The 17,595-nt window shown below is 37.9% G+C and overlaps 2 protein-coding genes across 47 annotated transcripts in view; one reads left to right on the plus strand and one right to left on the minus strand.

Moving 5' to 3' along the window:
• SENP5 (SUMO specific peptidase 5) overlaps positions 1-17,595 on the minus strand; it is a 202,503-nt gene that overhangs the window by 147,774 nt on the left and 37,134 nt on the right. For 5 of the 45 annotated variants that reach the window (XM_086844026.1, XM_086844042.1, XM_086844060.1 and 2 more), the window contains one exon: positions 292-460. The exons of the other annotated variants lie outside the window; for them this stretch is intronic. The gene's annotated coding sequence lies outside the window, so the exon portion shown is untranslated. The remainder of the gene's footprint in view (positions 1-291; positions 461-17,595) is intronic. 45 annotated transcript variants of the gene reach the window in all.
• LOC147651339 (kininogen-1-like) lies at positions 789-16,494 on the plus strand. 2 transcript variants are annotated; one of them, XM_086844018.1, is made up of 11 exons: positions 789-1,323; positions 4,184-4,294; positions 5,175-5,259; positions 7,481-7,653; positions 9,353-9,460; positions 10,514-10,595; positions 11,097-11,263; positions 12,684-12,791; positions 13,763-13,852; positions 15,374-15,527; positions 15,864-16,494. In XM_086844018.1, the coding sequence occupies exons 1-11, from the start codon at positions 1,129-1,131 to the stop codon at positions 16,049-16,051; spliced, it is 1,461 nt and encodes a 486-aa protein (XP_086700144.1). In that variant the 5' UTR covers positions 789-1,128; the 3' UTR covers positions 16,052-16,494. The 2 variants fall into 2 exon arrangements, with proteins under 2 accessions (XP_086700144.1, XP_086700143.1); XM_086844017.1 differs by having other exon boundaries at positions 15,374-16,137.

Below are 17,595 nucleotides of genomic sequence, written 5' to 3' on the forward strand. Positions count from 1 at the left end.
TCCCACACCTTCTTCATGGGCCATGGGGTTTGCATAGCTGTTTTCCTCACATACTCCTCTCTCCTGTTCTTTCTCAGTTCCCCGTTTTTTCCCCTTCTCCACTATGTTCTCCCACAGGCACTACCACCAGCACTGATGGACTCAGTCTTAGCCAGAACTGGATCCATCTTGGAGCTGACTGGCATTGGCTCTGTCAGACATAGCAGAACCTTCCTGCAGCTTCTCACAGAAGCCACCCCTGTAATCCCCTGCCGTCAAAACCTTGCCACGCAACACAATACAGCAAGACACAGCTGGAATACAGGAGCTGAGGCAATCCCAAGGTGTTCACAGATCCAAAGCAAAGCTATTTGGTGCCAAACATGGGAGACAAATACCAGATGTTCTCAGCCAGCTCTAACCCTGGTTTGGCTAGGCTCAGACAACAGTGTTTAATCCTTTGTTCTCGGGTGTCACATATCTGTAACGATAACAAAGCACTATGATCACTGACTAATCCATAGCCCAGGCAGTCTCCATATGGCAGCAGAGATGGACTTTCCAATAGGTCTAGTAGGATCATGAAGGACAAGGTTTATCAAGTGCTATCAAAGGGTTACGTGACGTTCAACCATATGCATCAGTCCAAAGACTTTACAAACGCTTCCTGAGTACTGTAATTCTCAGAATTGTTGCAGCCTGAACACTAAGCAGATCTGTAAAATTTACAAGGTTGTTGTCCAAAACTTCATTGTCACTGTGACCTTCTTGGGTGTTTTATTTAAGCTTTGTAAAATTCATTCTCAGTAGCAGTTTACGTGCTAAGAAGTCAGAAAGCTACTTCTTTCTCCTTTGCTTTGCCTAAAGTGGTCCCCAGCTGCAGCCATTTATCCTGTTATCTTGATGGCAGGTGGATAACCTCAGTGTCATTCTGGTGAACAAACAAAGTTTATTTAGATAAACTCAGAACTTTATTTGCAGTATAAACAGGGTAGGATGAGAACCAACCAACCCCAGCAACCCACTCGTTCTGTTTACTTAACTATTGCTTCTGAAAAACAGAAGAGGTGACTAAAATCCTGTCAGGCATTCCTTTTCCATTTGGTTTTTAAAGAGCTTCCTAATTCAGGGGGCCTTTTTCATCCAATTATGAAGGCCTTCATTGTACTAGCACTCTGCTGTAGTTTTTTCTCTAGCAGAGCCATTCCTCTTGCATTTGAGTCTTTGGACTGTGATGACCCTGATGTCTTTAAAGCTGTTGATGCAGCACTGAAGAAATTCAATGGAGACAGAACAACTGGTAACCAATTTGCTCTATACATGGTGATGGAAGCCAAGAGAACTGTAAGTAGACTTTGCAAAAAAAAAAAAAAAAAAAAAAAAAAAAGTTGGAATTGTTTATGCACTCTGAATCAGCTTATCTCCGTCTCATTTGTAAGGGGGGAAGTATGATAGCGTCTTCCAAAAATGTTTTAAAAAAATCAAAGTGACTTGCACCAGTAAGATACTTGTTCCCATGACAAGCAGGGATCTATAGTATGCTTTTATCAGCAGAACCCTGTGTGCTGGTGAATTGCTTACTAATGCTAGGACTAAAGAATAGAAAACTTCTATCACCAACAGTATTTGTCTTACTATTCTGCTCTGTTCCCTTTTTCTTTATTGGGAATTCTACCCCTTTGCATCATCGGTAAGGTTTTCAGACCAATGGCAAAACCATACTTATTAAAAAATATGAATATAATCTTGACTTGGAAAGAGCTGGTGCTGAGCATAAAAAAGAATCACCTGATAAAGTTTGGCAATATTCTGAATTATTTATGAATATTATTTGATTGACACCAGTCCTAAGTCAGAGATCTATCTAGAAGCTCTAGGTGGTATTTTAGTCAAATAGGGTGACAGCTAAAATTACAGAAGAAAGAAGAATGCAACATGATCCTGTGCCTGGAGTCCTTCTATATAGCCTTAATCTAACAAAAGAGTATTTACCTCGGAGAGGCATACAAAGATAGTATTACCATAATAATGGCAAGCATTATCTTACTTGAAAATAACATTAGCATTTTTTTCAACTGGATTGGATTTTCAGATGTAAACCACAAGAAATCCAGTGTTAGTGAGAATATTTTGCACTCCAAAATCACAAGACACTTTTACCCAGATAGAAACTGACCTCTGAAAGGAGCCATGCATTGCTAAACACATTCAGCAAACTACCCACATCTCCTGGCATCTACCCTCTCGTGTTCCTATTTACACACTGAAGAGATTTTAGCATGTGGAGACAGAGTAAAATCAGAGAATCTGTTATATAATTAATATGAAGTAAATTAATAGTTGCACTGTTCTCACTGAACTGCATACATCCTTAACAACAGCCAAATGCAAATATTTCTATATCAGAGCTGTAGTACCACCTACCTTCCTTTTGCTGGTGTTCCAAAGGAGAGATAGGACTTTCAGAATTTTATATTAAACAATGTTTTTTTTTAAGAGTACATATTTATTGCAATTATTATTAATCTTTCCTTCTCTAGATATCCATCTTTCCTTTTCTTGAAAGATATGAAGTGGAAATCAATTATTACTTTGAATCATTGATCTGATTATGATGTTAAGTAAAAAAACAGAGAAAAGGAATCTGCAATTGAAATTTCCTCATATTTGAGATTCTTTTTCTAAAGAGTATAGATTTTACTCCTTGCTAGTCTCACAATGTTGAATGCATTAATTAAATAGCTGGTTATTACATATTCATGTACATTCATTATTGAAAGGGTAATAAAACATAAAAGCTGACTAGTGAAAGAGTAAACCTGCCCCAGTTAAAGGCATAGCTGTTCGTAATAATAATGAAATAAACTAATAACAAATTATACAGAAACAATGTCTTTTCTCACTTTGTTTACTTACTGAGCTGATTTACTGCAGATTTGGAACACTGTAACAGAGAACAGAATTTGGCTCTTTTTAAATTTCAAATAGTATAATCTGATGTAGTTCCATAAAAGTAAATTCCTACCTGCTGAGGATTGAGTCTATTATATTTTTAGAGCCCCTTTTATCCTTTCTTTACAACCATTATATAAGGTACCTCTACGCTCCTTCTGTAGCAATACACAACAGGAATTGAGAGAAGGCAGAATATAATTCTGTGTCTACATCAATGTAAATCCAGTATATGCCAACCACATCAACTCAGCTTCATTTTTTTGGTAGCATTAAAGCAAGAATTATCATTTAATCCTCCCAGCAGAGACAGAGAACAGTAACTGGCTATTTTAGAATAATCAGGGCTAAACTACAGCAGCTGCCTGTTTGTATTTGAAAAGTTACGTTGGCAGAGCCTTTTTAGTGGCTGTAAAAGGTTGCTAGCTTCTGACTTTATATCTTCTCTAAAGGATGAACCACAAATCTTAGTGTTGTCAGTGTCACCTGTAGGCACAGGCCCACTACTTGGTTTATGACAAGGAGAAAATGCCCACTAGTGATTTACCAGCTTCTGAAATACTTGCACTGGTTGGGTCAAACTTTGCTTAATACTTTTTATTTCATCTTATGGGATTGCTGAGGCTGTCCTGCCCTGCAGCCCGGCCTTCAATGCCTGTAGAAAACCGCAGGCAGTGCCCAGGGCTGTCTCCAGAGCACATCCCTGCTCACCCCTTCCCGCGCAGGCGGCGCAGCTGAAGCTCCCCGGTACCACCGAGCAGAGGCCGTGCGGGCACTGCCAGGCTGCCTGAGGGCTGCTGGTTCTGGGCTGCCAGGGGAGCTGCACTGAAGGACAGTGGACAGATCTGGGACGAGGCCAAGAGTGAGAGCGAGGGAGTCAGACAGGAGCACAGTCCAAGCTGGTAATTATGCTAACTATCCATGCAGCCACCCAAAATGGCTTTTTTGGAGTACATTTGAATGAGAGTATAAAACCTAACCACTTCTTTTTGGTTCTAAACCCATTGCTACTACGAGTAAAAATGAAGGTAGTTGAGCTTATTGTATCTATTATATCAACATATTGTCATTGTAGGTAAGGGCTAAGTAATATCATTAGGTAAGTTAATAGTTGAACTACCAAGATCTGAGAGACCAGCAGCTAATGGGAAACCATGCTATAAAATTTAAGGTAACCAAAGAACAGTATTTACTTTTTTTAAACTCTTATCTTTTCACTTGATTCTTTATCATGTACATTGTTTTAATCTAGGCAGGTCCTGACCCACAGTTCTATGTGAAATACAGAATACTTGAAAGTAATTGTACCACTGAGGAAAACAAACACTGGCAAGACTGTCAATACAAAGTATCTGCAGAGGCTGTAAGTATCTGTTCTCTCTACAAGTTCTCTGAGCAGAAACATCAGCAAAATGACCAGGATTGCAATTGCCTAGGGAAAAATGCAGTAGAAGAATTAACTTTCTTAGCTGTGTTGCTTTTGCAAGGTTATATGTATACACTACAGAAATGTTTACAATCCCGAGGTTAACCATTACCATCCTGAATACATGCAGAAAGGAACACTTGAGAGCTTCAATATGAAGGTTCACAAGATAACATAAGATTTGTGCACTGTGAGAGTGTAAAGACTGCAAATCTTGGTATTAATTATGTATAATGGAAACTTGCACAACCAGATACTGACTTGGAAGCCACTACGGAAGGAATTTTGGCAGAGGGGTTTCAGCAGTGCCAAGCATGTCTGGCTCATGCTATCAGAGAGCACCCAGGGGAGGTACAGCAGGGGCACACACTGCAGGGCACTGCACATCCCCAGGGGATGGTGCTGCTCTTTCACACAGTGCACAGGAAGGGATGATGGTGACAATGCAATTTGAATCTATGTGAAATGCCATGGTCATTGCTGTGTATCTTGTACTAGCAGAGAGGAAATGGATAAATACATAGTTTATACAGTCTTTATTCATGAGCAGGTGTTTGTTTCCATTATTCTGACTGTGAAGTCTTTAGTTAAACACATCATACAAATACAACGTAAGCATTCAAGTTATCTGCTCAGTTTGTCTCCTACTTTCCTCACCATCAACAAAACTGATCCCTTTTCAGCATCAAAACATCAAGTTAGACATTACTACAAATATACTCATGAACCTCTTCCCAAAGTCAGCTGTGATCAACAGCTAAAGCACTTTATTTTTCTTTAGCAAGTTTCAGACAATTGTTTACATATGTATTTGCAGAAAACAGGAGAATGCACAGCTCGAGTTCATATGAATGATGCTGATAAAACAACTAATGTTTCACAAGAATGCAAAATTTTCTCAGGTACGTGACTATTTGAGACAACATTGAACAAACACATTGACAAATAAGAATGGAATAAATATAATACTGAGACTTTCAGGTCATTTTAAAGGTAGAAGCTCCTTATCATTCTAATCAGACATTTTTAAATAACTTTATGTGAGCAACTATATATTAAAGATAAAATTTCACTTCATTGCTATACACATATAGACTAAGTCAGTGAAGAACAGGCAGCTTCTGCCCAGGGTAATAAAAACAAGCACGTGTGTGTAGTAAGTTTCTTCAAGCACTAGAATTATGCCAAATAAAAATTTAGTTTGCTCAAGACCAAAAGCATACCAATAACTTAAGAGACTAGATACAACTTGTTACACTTGAACTTTATGTCCTTACTAATTTAAGTATAAAATTGTCCCAGGAATTATTAGAAAAAACTTTGTATAACATAATTGCATCCTTATTTTCTCCAATCTAAAAATGACTGAATTATTTCTGTTAAAGTTTACCAAAAGAAATATTTACCCCAAACAAGAAAAGAAGAAAAAAAATCATTTACAAAATAAAAATCTGGCAGTGATGTTATTATGTAAGACCTTTTAGATCTTAATAATATTTCACCTATAATACATTCATATATGACTATTACATTCACGTAAGAATTTCCTTTATTAAAAAGTGATCACATTGTTTTAAAGCTTTCAAACTGAGATCTCTCTATGCCTGGTGTTCTGAAAGACATACCCAAGCTCACTTTAATATATCCATCTAACTATTAACTACAGAAATATTCACCCAAATTTCTGAGATGTTCAGCAGCTGGTATTTGTTTTTTTCCTAGTTATCTTGTTGAAAGTTGAAATGGTTTAACCTACAGCCAGTGTCCTTCTAGGAACTGCAGTACACAAACCCCATGTTCTGCACTGAACAAACGTTGCGTTCATAGGGCAATGGTGACACCTAGTTGCCACAAAAGTTGTGTGAATACCACAGAAGAGCTCATGGAAAATTTGCATTTGAATCTTTGCTTAGAAAGCAAAAAAACCCCATACATAAATGGAATGAATCAGGTATTCAACCTAAGGAACTCATCTCTTCTTGCTCAGTTACAGCAACTCTGAATAAAGAATACACATTTGTTCATCATACTCCTTATGAAAGTGCTGAGACAATAGTTGGTCTAGGACTGGGTGTGCTGCTGGTTCATTATCTCCTTTGTGATTACTTACTGAAAATGTGGTCACAATTTTCTGTAAGGTATCTATTTGTCATTACTTATCAAAACAAGACATACTAGAAATAGGAAGGCCCAGACTTTGGCCACACCTGACAGGTGAGGGATTTCCCCACCATATTTGTACCACACTATTCGGCCTCTTTGGTGGAACAGTTTGATCTATGTGACTCTGGACTGGCTTCCTGGCTGGTACAAACTGGCATACCTCCATTTAAGCCAGTTTATGCCAGCTGAAGATCAGGCACACAAATTTTACTTCAATTCCACAGAGACCACATATTGTCCCACTTCCATTCTCAAGCTCGCTGGCCCGTGAAATTAATTTATGTACTGAACTATAAAATTAATTTATGAAAATCCAATCCATGATTACTAGAAAGGAAAGAGAGTTAATAGGATTAGTAGTAGGAAACAGGAGTTTGAGCATCCTTGTCAAGCTTGTCTATCCACAGCCAATCCAGCTGGTTAAGCCTGAAGGTTGCACCAAGTGGTAACTGGCAGGGACAACATAGTCCAACTCCAGTCCCGGGGCCACTCAGAGTCACAGCAGCTCACACGGGTGAGCCCAAACACTTCTGGAGTCCCCACCCTGAAACGTGGTGAGGACAGCAAGCAGCTGCACATTGTGGGTAAGCTTTGAAAAACCTAAAAACCATCCCCCCACTTAACTGTAGCCTCCACTGGCTCTTCCCTGGCTGAATGAGTAATGTATCTTCCTTAATGGTGCCAAAACTACATGCAAGGTTTTTTTGAAATTTGGTAATTGCTGGAATGGGGTTCATTGCCAAAACTATGCCTGGACCCTAAGGTGGTCCCTGTATTACAACCAGAGCATGTTCCTAAATATAAAAATGTCTTTGTAGGTCATGAAAATGGAATATAGGGTTTGCTTACCATGCCAGTTAAAAGCAGGAAAGGTTCTTGCTCACTCCTAGACAGGAAAAATGAAAACCTAAGGCTGTTTTGCATGAAGCCCTATGTTTTTTGGGTTTTTTTCTTCTCCAGATGTGTCAAAGATAAGACTTAGTAAGGCTCCATGTCTTGGATGCACTCATCGTATATCAAGTGATGGTCCAGAAGTGTCAGAAATTCTGAAGAAAGCCATTCAGAAGTTTAACAAGCACAGTGGTGAACTTGCTCTTTTCAAGCTTGTGGAAGTAAAAGAAGCTAAGAGACAGGTTTGAGCATGATTTTTCTCTAAATTTTACCAAAAACATCCAACCCAAAGCAGGTCCCTTTTTTGTTTCTGTATGTTTCTGATATTTAAGTGGCTTGTATTTAATAATAAAGCATACAAATTGCATATACAGGGTAGAGTCAATAAATAATTATCTTAATTTATAAGGAATCATTAACAGTTACCTACTGGATTTTCAGAGCTCTCAACTGATATCATACATATTTTTTCTTTATCTTCTAAACAGCATTGAGCACTTTTAGCAGTTTATTTGCATTCAGTGATGGCACATGCATCCTGTATCATCTCAGATCCTCCTGAGTACTCCCTTTAGCCTTGCCCTGAAGCTCCAGCAGGAGCAGATCCCTCCTAGGGGCTGAGCCAAAGCTTCCAGCCTGCACAGATGTCTCACACACTCCCCAGCCTCTCAAACAGTAGCAGGCATCTCTGTTTTTGCAGGCAATAAGGCCCATTTGCCAGCAGCTGCTACGTGCTATAGGACAGGTAAACCCCACATAGGAAAAATGGGTAAGAGAACCCAAAAACCCAACATATCACTTGCTGCAAGATTTCTGTTCATGGGAATATCTGCTTTGGAAGAAATGACTACTCAGGTTGTAGAAATTCTATGTCATCTGGTATTCCATGCAAGAATTCCTCCCCTGTGAAAGGCTCTCCTATGGATTAGTGTAACATTGCTAGAAAGTAAAGTTTCTTATTTGGTTTTTAACTAGTGTACAGCCTAACAGCAAACACAGACCCTTTCCTTTGAACCTGTATGTATTTACTTAGCCAAAAAGCAACTTCTGGTCTCATGTCAGTTGGACTCATGATTTAAACTAGACTGTCCTCTTTATATTTCCTGATGGCAGCAATAGTCTTTGCTGAAAGACAAACTTGCACAACATTTAAGCCACATGACAAAATGTTGCAGACAGACTACAGTCCAGCAGCTGGAAAGAGAACCATCATGTCACCTCTGACAAACAAAGAAAAGTCAGAGCTCTCCACTTCAAGTGATCTGGGATAAAAAATTCTTATATTTGATTGTTTTTCCTTTTGAATCCAATGTTACCTGGCCCAACACTATGATTTGGAGAGATCTCATGGGTGACAAGAAGTAGCCACTGTTAGGAAAATGGAACAGCTTCCCAGAGAGAAAATTTTAAAAGGGTTACCAACCTGGAAAAAACAGTGTGTGTGAAGGTAAAGGCCAGGATAGAGGTAACTATGTAGATGATAAATGCAGAACACTCAACAAAATTGATGCCAGCAGTATAAAGTTACATTATTCAGATACTGTTTTACTGTGTCCCATGCTCAGGAACGCAGGACTTGCCAGGCTGTGTTACTGTAGTCATCTATCTAGACCAACTTCCTGTCACAGGGTGTAATATGTAACAGATCTTTGGAGGAAAGCACAAGAAACCAAGCAGTGTGAGGCTGCAGGCTTGCCAGAAGTGGACACCAAATACAAAGTTCAGTTCTAACAAAAGCAGGACTTAGTTTACGTTTTGTATTGTAAGACAAAATATTTTTTTGCTGTCCATGAACACTCTATGGCTTAATGAGCACAAAGTGATTTGACAGATAGAAGGCACTAGATGACTAGTTTTGTTTTCTTTGCTAATCTCATTTAATAGTTTAACGTTCAAGTTTGCATTGTTTTATATAATGTATAACCTAAATATCTATCCCAGGTGTTAAATGGATGGGAGTATCAAATTAACTATGAAATCAAGGAGACTAATTGCTCCAAAGACCAATTTCAAGATTTAACTCCAGAATGCAGAACCACTTCTAGAGGTGTAAGTAATCTTCAAATTCTATTCATCAAGAAAACAAGAAACCTTGAGAAGTTTCTGTCCAGATATTCAAGGAGTTACTCAAGTGCCACTCAAAAAATGATAACTAAAATTAGCACAATTGCCAGCCTAAGACATATTTTCTCAGAAAAGTCAGTAGCTGAATTATTACTTAACCTTTACCACAGTGCAAATAATAGCTTCAAAAGAAATTTATTAAGAAATATACATAATCCAGCTAAACAGTGCTGCAAACCCAGGTATTCCCTTGGCTTCACTGGTCTGGAACAGAAGTAGCTGCACCAAAAATACAGGCTTCCTATCTCAACTGGCCTCCCTGAACCAGCTCACAAGGGGATCAGAACACAAGGCAGAGGGCGGGAATGCAGAGACTATGCATCACCACTATGAGCAGTGGTGGTAAACAGGAGGTGACAGACTGGCATCTGTTTCAGCTGTTGAGGAAATGCACCATTGAGTGCTACATTCAAGAGCCTCTCCTGTTCAAAAATTACTCCTTGTACATCTCAAGAATGTTTCAGAAGTATTGATCAAAAAAGGAACAAATGACAACACTGGTAAATAACAGAAGTGTGAGAGTCAGACTAGCTGAAGCAAATCCCTCCATTACCCATGTGCCCTTAAACCTTAAGCAAGTTACTTAACCTACTTGAGTATGAGTTTCCCCAGCTGTCACCTAGAAGTGATGACTTCTGCCACCTCACCTGTTGCAGGAGCACTGCCTCACTCACATACTGCTTTGGTCACACAGGGCATCTGGAATTAGATGATAAGCACTTATCCCCTGAACTTGCTACTAGACCATTGACAGATATTATTAGAATACCATATTCCAAGAATATTTCATACCTTGGAATGGCCAAATTCCAAGGAAATTTTCTCATATTTTTATTTAGCTCTGTACTATTAATTTTTAAATATGAGGACCAGAATTGCAGCCTGTATTCTGGAGGGAGGGAGGAAGGAAGGCATTAGGATGCAAACTTATTCATTATTTCTAAATAACAAGAAGCTGTTTTGCATTTTTCACTCCAGCGTGTAGCTAAATGTGAGGCTAAAGCATTTCAGAATCTTCAGGCAGAGATCTTGGATATTGCCAGCGACTGCAAACTTCCAGGTATGTCTTAGGCACTATCAGTTTTGCAAGTTCCAGTTTTCAGTGTCTTTTATTGTTATGTATTGTTACTTATTCCTCCAGCCTTTCTGGACACAGATTCTGTTCCATGTAGTAAATGGTGCATTCTCAGCCATTCAGACTAGGTTTGCTTCAACACGCAAATTCACTGCCAGTTACACGCACCTCTCATTTCACTCTTTCCATCCATGTAAGCTGCTCCCTCTCCATATTTTCTGGCTACCTACAACTGCTGCACACAATTCTTGTTTCTACAAGAAAACTGTTGTTAAGTGTCCCATGTGACAGTAGGTGCTGATGTTCTTTTAGATAGCCAAGATATGATATTGCTGATCATATAAAACTCAAAATATATTTTGTTTTCTTTTCATAGACCCAAATATGAAGAGTTCCAGAAAGCAGGGCTTTATAACTGTTTTTCCCAGCCTTTATCAACATTGAATCTCTTGTTTCTTAGATCTGAAACCTGTTGTTCTATTTCAGTTGAAGAAAAAGTAGTTGCTGCCATTTGCCCAGGTTGTCCAAGGACTATCCCAAGCGACAGTCCAGAACTGAAGGAGCTACTGAAGCTTTCTGTAGAGAAGTATAATTTGGAGAGCAATGAGGAGTTCTACTATAAAGCTGGAGAAATACTATCAGCAACAGTTCAGGTTGGGATATATCACAGAGATAAGGAACCGACACAACATTATTATCGGCCTGAGCTGAATGTTACCTAAAGTTGGTCTTTAGATTTGAAATAATGTCTTTGTCTAAGTGCTGATACATGCGGTAACTGAAATATCCATGCAATTTTTCCTGTAAAATCTAATCCATATTTGTTTGCATTCAAAAATGATTCAAAAATTTCCCATCTCTTGAATTTTCTTGTTTTCTTAAATCAAAATTCTTCTAAAAGAATGTGAAAAAGGTTGGCTCAGGGCATTTGATTTCCGTGTATCTACCCGACTTTTTACCTTCGTAATATACCTTAGACTTTTATACTTTAATAGTTTTATTAGACACGACTACTCCCATGATCCACCATACCAATACTCTCCAGGCTATTTTAGGCAGTGTCCACCCTATAGTTGTATGGTCCAAGAAATGAGGCATCTTAATTTCTCTTAGAAAACTGTTATTCTATATACTGATTGTGCTGCTAATAATACTCTAGCTAGATTAAGAAAAGGACATCTGCGTATAACTTAATACATACAGATAAATAGAGCTTGATAAGGGACAAGGAATCAGGAGGATAATATTTGTCAGCATTTGTATAAGCCTTGTTTACTGTCCCAACCCATCAAAACAGAAGTTTAGGATAGGATTGAAAATCTGACAGTAGAATAGTTCAGAAAATACTTGGTCATAACTACCCCTGAGCATGAGGTGTCACTCATGGCACTCAGGAGAAGGCACTAAAAGCACACTGGAATTTTTCCAAATAGATCATATTATCTTACTGATAATACCTGTGCCTTTTTCTCTTTCAAACTTTTTTCTTCCCTCTGACTTTCCCAGTCATGACTGATATTAACATGCATACATCTTTAAAACAGATTGCAGGGAAATAGAATTTCATGTTTTGCCTGATGTCCCCAAAGGAAGATATATTATTTCAAGCTCTGTAAAACATACTAAGAGAACTCCGAGCAGGCACATTTTTGAACCCATGCAGTTTCTCTCTTTAACGTATTTGGCAAACAGGTGCATTTTCAACTGAGCCTGTTCATCACACACTTTGTTTTACTCACATGCCACTTTTCTGACATCATATTTGGCTCCCTACAGTGCTATCACTAATGATTTCATCTGTTACTAATGAAATTACTACACACATTCAATAATTGTGGGCCCAATATAATTCTGAACTTTTCTGTTCCCTTCAGCTTCAATGCTAGATTTTTTTGAGAATAGGAACTGGAGTAAATGAGTTACTTGATTAGAAGCAGATAAGTTTACTGACAAATATTTTAATACATATTGTTCTTCACATATGTTGGCCCAGTTGTTAGGACTTGCAGAATACAAGTAGTATAAACTTGCAGATAACAATCTTTCCTGTGCTAATTCTTGCTAATTTTTCAGATGGTTGCAGGAAAAAAATATCAAATAAAGTTTACCGTCTGGAAGACAAACTGCTCTAAGAGTGAATTTGAAAAATTTAATGAAGCCTGTGTAGACATATTTAGCAGTGTAAGTAATGATAATCTTGATAATGTAAGTAATGATAAACTATAATGTTTCTAATGGACAAATTAATTTGCATCAGAAACTGTAAATGCTTAAGTAAAATCACATCCTGGGTTCTGTTACCTCTTTCACTAAACCTTTGTTCCAAGAAGAAGGGCAGCTTATACTGTTTGTAACTCAAGTTAAGAAACCCTGAAACTTAAACTGCAGCTGCAGGATCAGTGCTCACTGCAAAACCAAAGGAACTTTCTTTTGATAATAATCACTCAAAGAAAGGAGAGGAGAAGGCTGCTGCCAAACGAAATAGCTGCAATACTCCTGACTTTGTGGACTTGCAGCTAAGGAAAACATGAGACTGGATTGTTACTTGTGTGCAAAGGAATGACATTTCTGGAGTGCATGCCATGCTGCTGATAGTGGGAAAATGTGTTCTGGACACTGGAAAGGAATGCAGATAGGAGCAGAAACCATTGGCAAGGGAGTTGTTTGGGGAAAGGGCTTTTATCTCCCATCTCTTTTCCCACCATATGAACAGTGCTTACCTGTGAGATTTTAAATCTGTTAGTGCAGCAGGCACAAAAAAGAAAAAATAAGGCTTTATTTCAATTTCCCAATTTTTAGTAGGAGAAACACCATAAACAAAAAATATTTCTTAGAAATATCATGAAGATTATGCAGTTAGATCTCCAAAAGTGATGGAGATGAAAAAATCTAATTTTCAAGATCCAATCTGAAATTTAAAGTTGAATTAAAGTGTTCACACAGGCATACTATAACCTTGAAAAGCTAAGCTGTGATGTGTCCCAATGTAGAAGCATTCATCACTAAGACAGATTTCATAAATATTTGATTAAAGTTCCCAGGATTTTTAACTATTATTTTAAAAAAAAAATTTCTTTTCCAGGCCCCCAAGTCTCTTCCATTGTGTCTGAAGTTTTGTTGCCTTAACATGTTGGGTTTTGTTTTGTTATCAGGAATTACTGACATGCAATGCAGAAATTCATGTGATCCCATGGCAGAATAAAATCTTTCCCCAGGTGAACTGCTCTGAATATTATGGAGTGGTAAGATTCTTCTTCATTACCCATCCTGTTAAGCAGAGTGTAGGACAAAGGCAATCAATAAATTGTTTATACATTCCAAATTATCCCAAATTTTATAACAAAAATAAAGGAACACGATTCTTTTAACCATGTTCTTTCCTAACTGTCACGCTCTTCTCTCATCCTCTAACCTCAACAACCTGTTATATCAAAGCAGTTTCACCACAAGGTGAGAAAATGGCCAACAAGTTGACTAAACAAAGACACTGGAAGAGGGAGAAGTTTTGCCTGTTGGCTGCTCCTCTGCATTGTCAGTTAAGCTCTGGAGTATCAAGCCCCATCAAATCCCTCAAATTGCTACTCATACTAGCTTTGAAAGTTGAAATAAAAATGGATTTGGTGACACAATAACTATACCACACAGATTTCCAAGGAATCTGTGAACCTTTCCATATTAGTTGAGTGGCACCTACTACAGCTATCAGCCTCTGCACAAGGATCTTCCAATTTCTGCCTACTTGGCTCCATGATGAACTAGTCCTGAGTGAGAGCCACTTTGAAAATCTCACAATGGAATACAAATATTTTTTATTATAAGATATTTCTGAGGATTGCAGAGACTCCAGTGTGACACTGAATAAACAGATTACCCTGCCCTTGTAACAAATAACTTCACTGTGCTCAGCACCTTCATAACTAAATATTCATTTGTATTGTATTAAATAATGTCTCTCCTCTCTATCTTCACTACAATATTTTATCCATAACAACTTTCAAATTTAGCGTCCACACAAATAACTCTGATCTGCACCTAGAAAATAATCAGAGACTTTGGTGGAGGGAAATGAAACTCGTATTGAACAGTGACTGGTATACCATGTGTTCAGCCTTTGTTTTCCAGCTGAACACTGATGAGGGAGTAGAGATGATTCAATAACAAGAGAATATTTGATATTATCAGCCTTATCTCTGTTATTTCCAGGCAGTATTCGGAATTGTCAAACCTAGCAGTAAAACATTGAATAGTTACATTTTGTGTAACAAAATTACACAGATCTTCTGTACATTCTGACACTGATGCTACTCAGAGATGTGCTAACCTTCAGCACAAACTGGTTCTATACATGGGAATGTAACACTCTAACGAGTGCCGGGACATTTAGTCCTAGAATCCAACTGTATTATTCATAAATTAAAACCAGGACATGTGTTTTGCTGTCTGTAGTACAATTCTTCTCTTACACTGACAAAATTTTAGTGATACATTAAAATACACTAGTATTTTACATTAGATACATTAGTGATAAATTTTTCTTTTACACATATAGCTGCTAAAATACTCCAGAGTTATATGGGAGGATGTTTATGTTTGTATGCTTATCACAGAAGAGAGAATTATTTTGTTTAGATTTTAATCTAAAATCTTTTAAAATCTGCTAAATGATTCATGTACTGCAATGAGCCAGCTTCTGAATTTCCCACATCTGAAGCAATTGTTCTGTTTTATGTAAAAAATGTGGCACCTGTTGCAATGTTTTCTAGATGTTGTCAGCAAAACTACCTTCTGGATTCACACCTTTCCGGAGCAGTCTGCCACTAAGCGAGGAAGAAGTTTCATATGCTGATAAAAATGGAGAAAGCCAAAGCCCTAGCCCAGAAATTTGGGAAGACGATGGACAGGAACCAGAAGGCAAAGGTGAACCTGAGTATAAACACAGGCATAAGCACAGGCATGGAGTTAAAAAGGATCATGACAATGACCAAAGACATAGGCATGACATTGGTTGTGGGCACAGAAGTGGCCATGGGTGTGGGCATAAAAAACACAGTAACAAGAATAAACATAAACATCCAAACCCCAGATCTTCTGAGGAGTCACATGAAAGAGGTTTTAATCAAAAAGAAACCCTCCCATCACCCAGTGCTGAAACTGCACTGCAACTAGTAAGTACAGGGGTTGCAAGGGAGGAAACCAGTAGACCTGCAGAGCCACTAATTCTTCCTGATACTTCTTTATTCAATGGGTTGCCAGGTCTCCCAGAACCTCCTCGCCCCAGATGTCCTGGAAAATCATGGAAACAACTTGTGGGCTTTCTAGCCCCTCCTAGCTTTCCCAGAGAATTCAGAAATGAGGATCTCTTGCCTTCTGCAGCAGAAAACATCGATCCAGCTACAGAAAACAACAAGGAAGACTTTGATCTCACAGATGCTTTAGCATAATCCAAACATTGTAGGATCCTTTTCAGAAATGTTACATAGAAAATATGAAGAATTCTGCCTTTTGAAATGTATAAAACACAAAGAGGCAAAAGCTCATATTCTGTTAACTGAAATACTCAAGTAGGTCACCAACACTTCTGGGGACCTAAGACCATATGGCAATATTGTGTATTTGCATATATTTGCAAATATGTAAATCAGTGTAACTCATCTGCCTCAGTTTTCTATAAGCGCAAACTGAATCACTGCGTCAAATCTTACTCTGTTATATTTAAAACAATGGCAGAAAGAATTCTGCAGATAACATGAAGAATCTCAACCAAATGTGGGTAAAACAGAAGACAATATAGAACAAGGGAGCCTCTCTTAGATATGTGAAATAATATTTCTGTAATTTACTAGGGTGGATCACTAAAAGAACAAAATAAAACAAAGGAACCTTTTTACCTGTTCATTTCTTTAAACAAACCAATATTAAACACCAGTCTATCACAGTCTATCACTAGTGGTTGTTCTGTTGGATGAGATAACAGGGAAAACTGAGAGAACCTTAAATAAAGCAGGTCTATTATTCCCTATACATATTATGTTAACTACCTAGAGTAACATATTGATTGGCAGATTTTCATTCAGCGGAGATGCACAAATACTACAGATCAGATGACAAAATTATGAACTCTTGAGACACCTAAAATTTGTGTGCCTTCTTCCATTATTAGGTTGTGCATAATTTTGAGACTGGACTGATTTTTCTGTTCTGGGTATCTTCCAAAGACATGGAATGCATTAGATAAATGATAAAGATAATGCATTAGTTAAAAAGCACCAAATATTTATTGCAAAATAGAATACGTCTTCCCTCTGTATGAATGCGATAACTTTTTCAGATAAAAAAAACAAACAAAACCACACAGTAATAAATAAATAAATACTTTAATTCCAGATCAGTTCACCAGTTTGAAATGCTACTCCATCCTGTAAAGGGTTATTGACAGGGTGAGGTCCTACAAATGGTACCACTTCACTTATTTTGTTGTAAAAGACCACATTACTTGAAACCACAGTGGAAGTGCCCTCCACCACTGCAATTCTGCTCATCCCAACTGCTAGGATTGCTATGACATCAAGACTTTATACTCAACAGCTGGAAATGGGTCCTTTTTTACACAGTGTAATTGGCTGACATATAGGGATGGATGGAGACAGGCAGAGAGATATCTGTCATGACTGATGGTATCAGAACCATTATAATTCCTTTCTTCCTGAAAATAATAATTCAGAAGTCATACAAATTTGCTGGAGCCCTATTTTAAAGAAAGGTACAATAATAATAGCCCCTGGATCCATTACTAATCAAATCCAGCCCTTTTAATAAATTCATTCCTTGGAGCATAATACGCAAAGGCTATCTTCTTGTTTTGACAATAACTAAACTTACAAAGCTACACAAATGAAAGCCTTGAGAGTTATCTTTCATTCTCTGCTTCTTTTCTTCTGAATATTTGATTGGTATGGTTTTGGCTGTTACTGGAAACTCTTTGTGT

This window comes from Cyanistes caeruleus, chromosome 10 (assembly GCF_971803275.1).
Source record: "Cyanistes caeruleus chromosome 10, bCyaCae1.hap1.1, whole genome shotgun sequence".
Classification (NCBI taxonomy): domain Eukaryota; kingdom Metazoa; phylum Chordata; class Aves; order Passeriformes; family Paridae; genus Cyanistes; species Cyanistes caeruleus.

Bases quoted from the DNA above. Each gene is read 5' to 3' on its own strand.
- LOC147651339 (XM_086844017.1), top strand. From the start codon at position 1,129: ATGAAGGCCTTCATTGTACTAGCACTCTGCTGTAGTTTTTTCTCTAGC. The intron at 10,596-11,096 runs GTATGTCTTAGG...GTTCTATTTCAG, and splicing joins CAGCGACTGCAAACTTCCAG to TTGAAGAAAAAGTAGTTGCT. The intron at 12,792-13,762 runs GTAAGTAATGAT...TTTTGTTATCAG, and splicing joins GTGTAGACATATTTAGCAGT to GAATTACTGACATGCAATGC.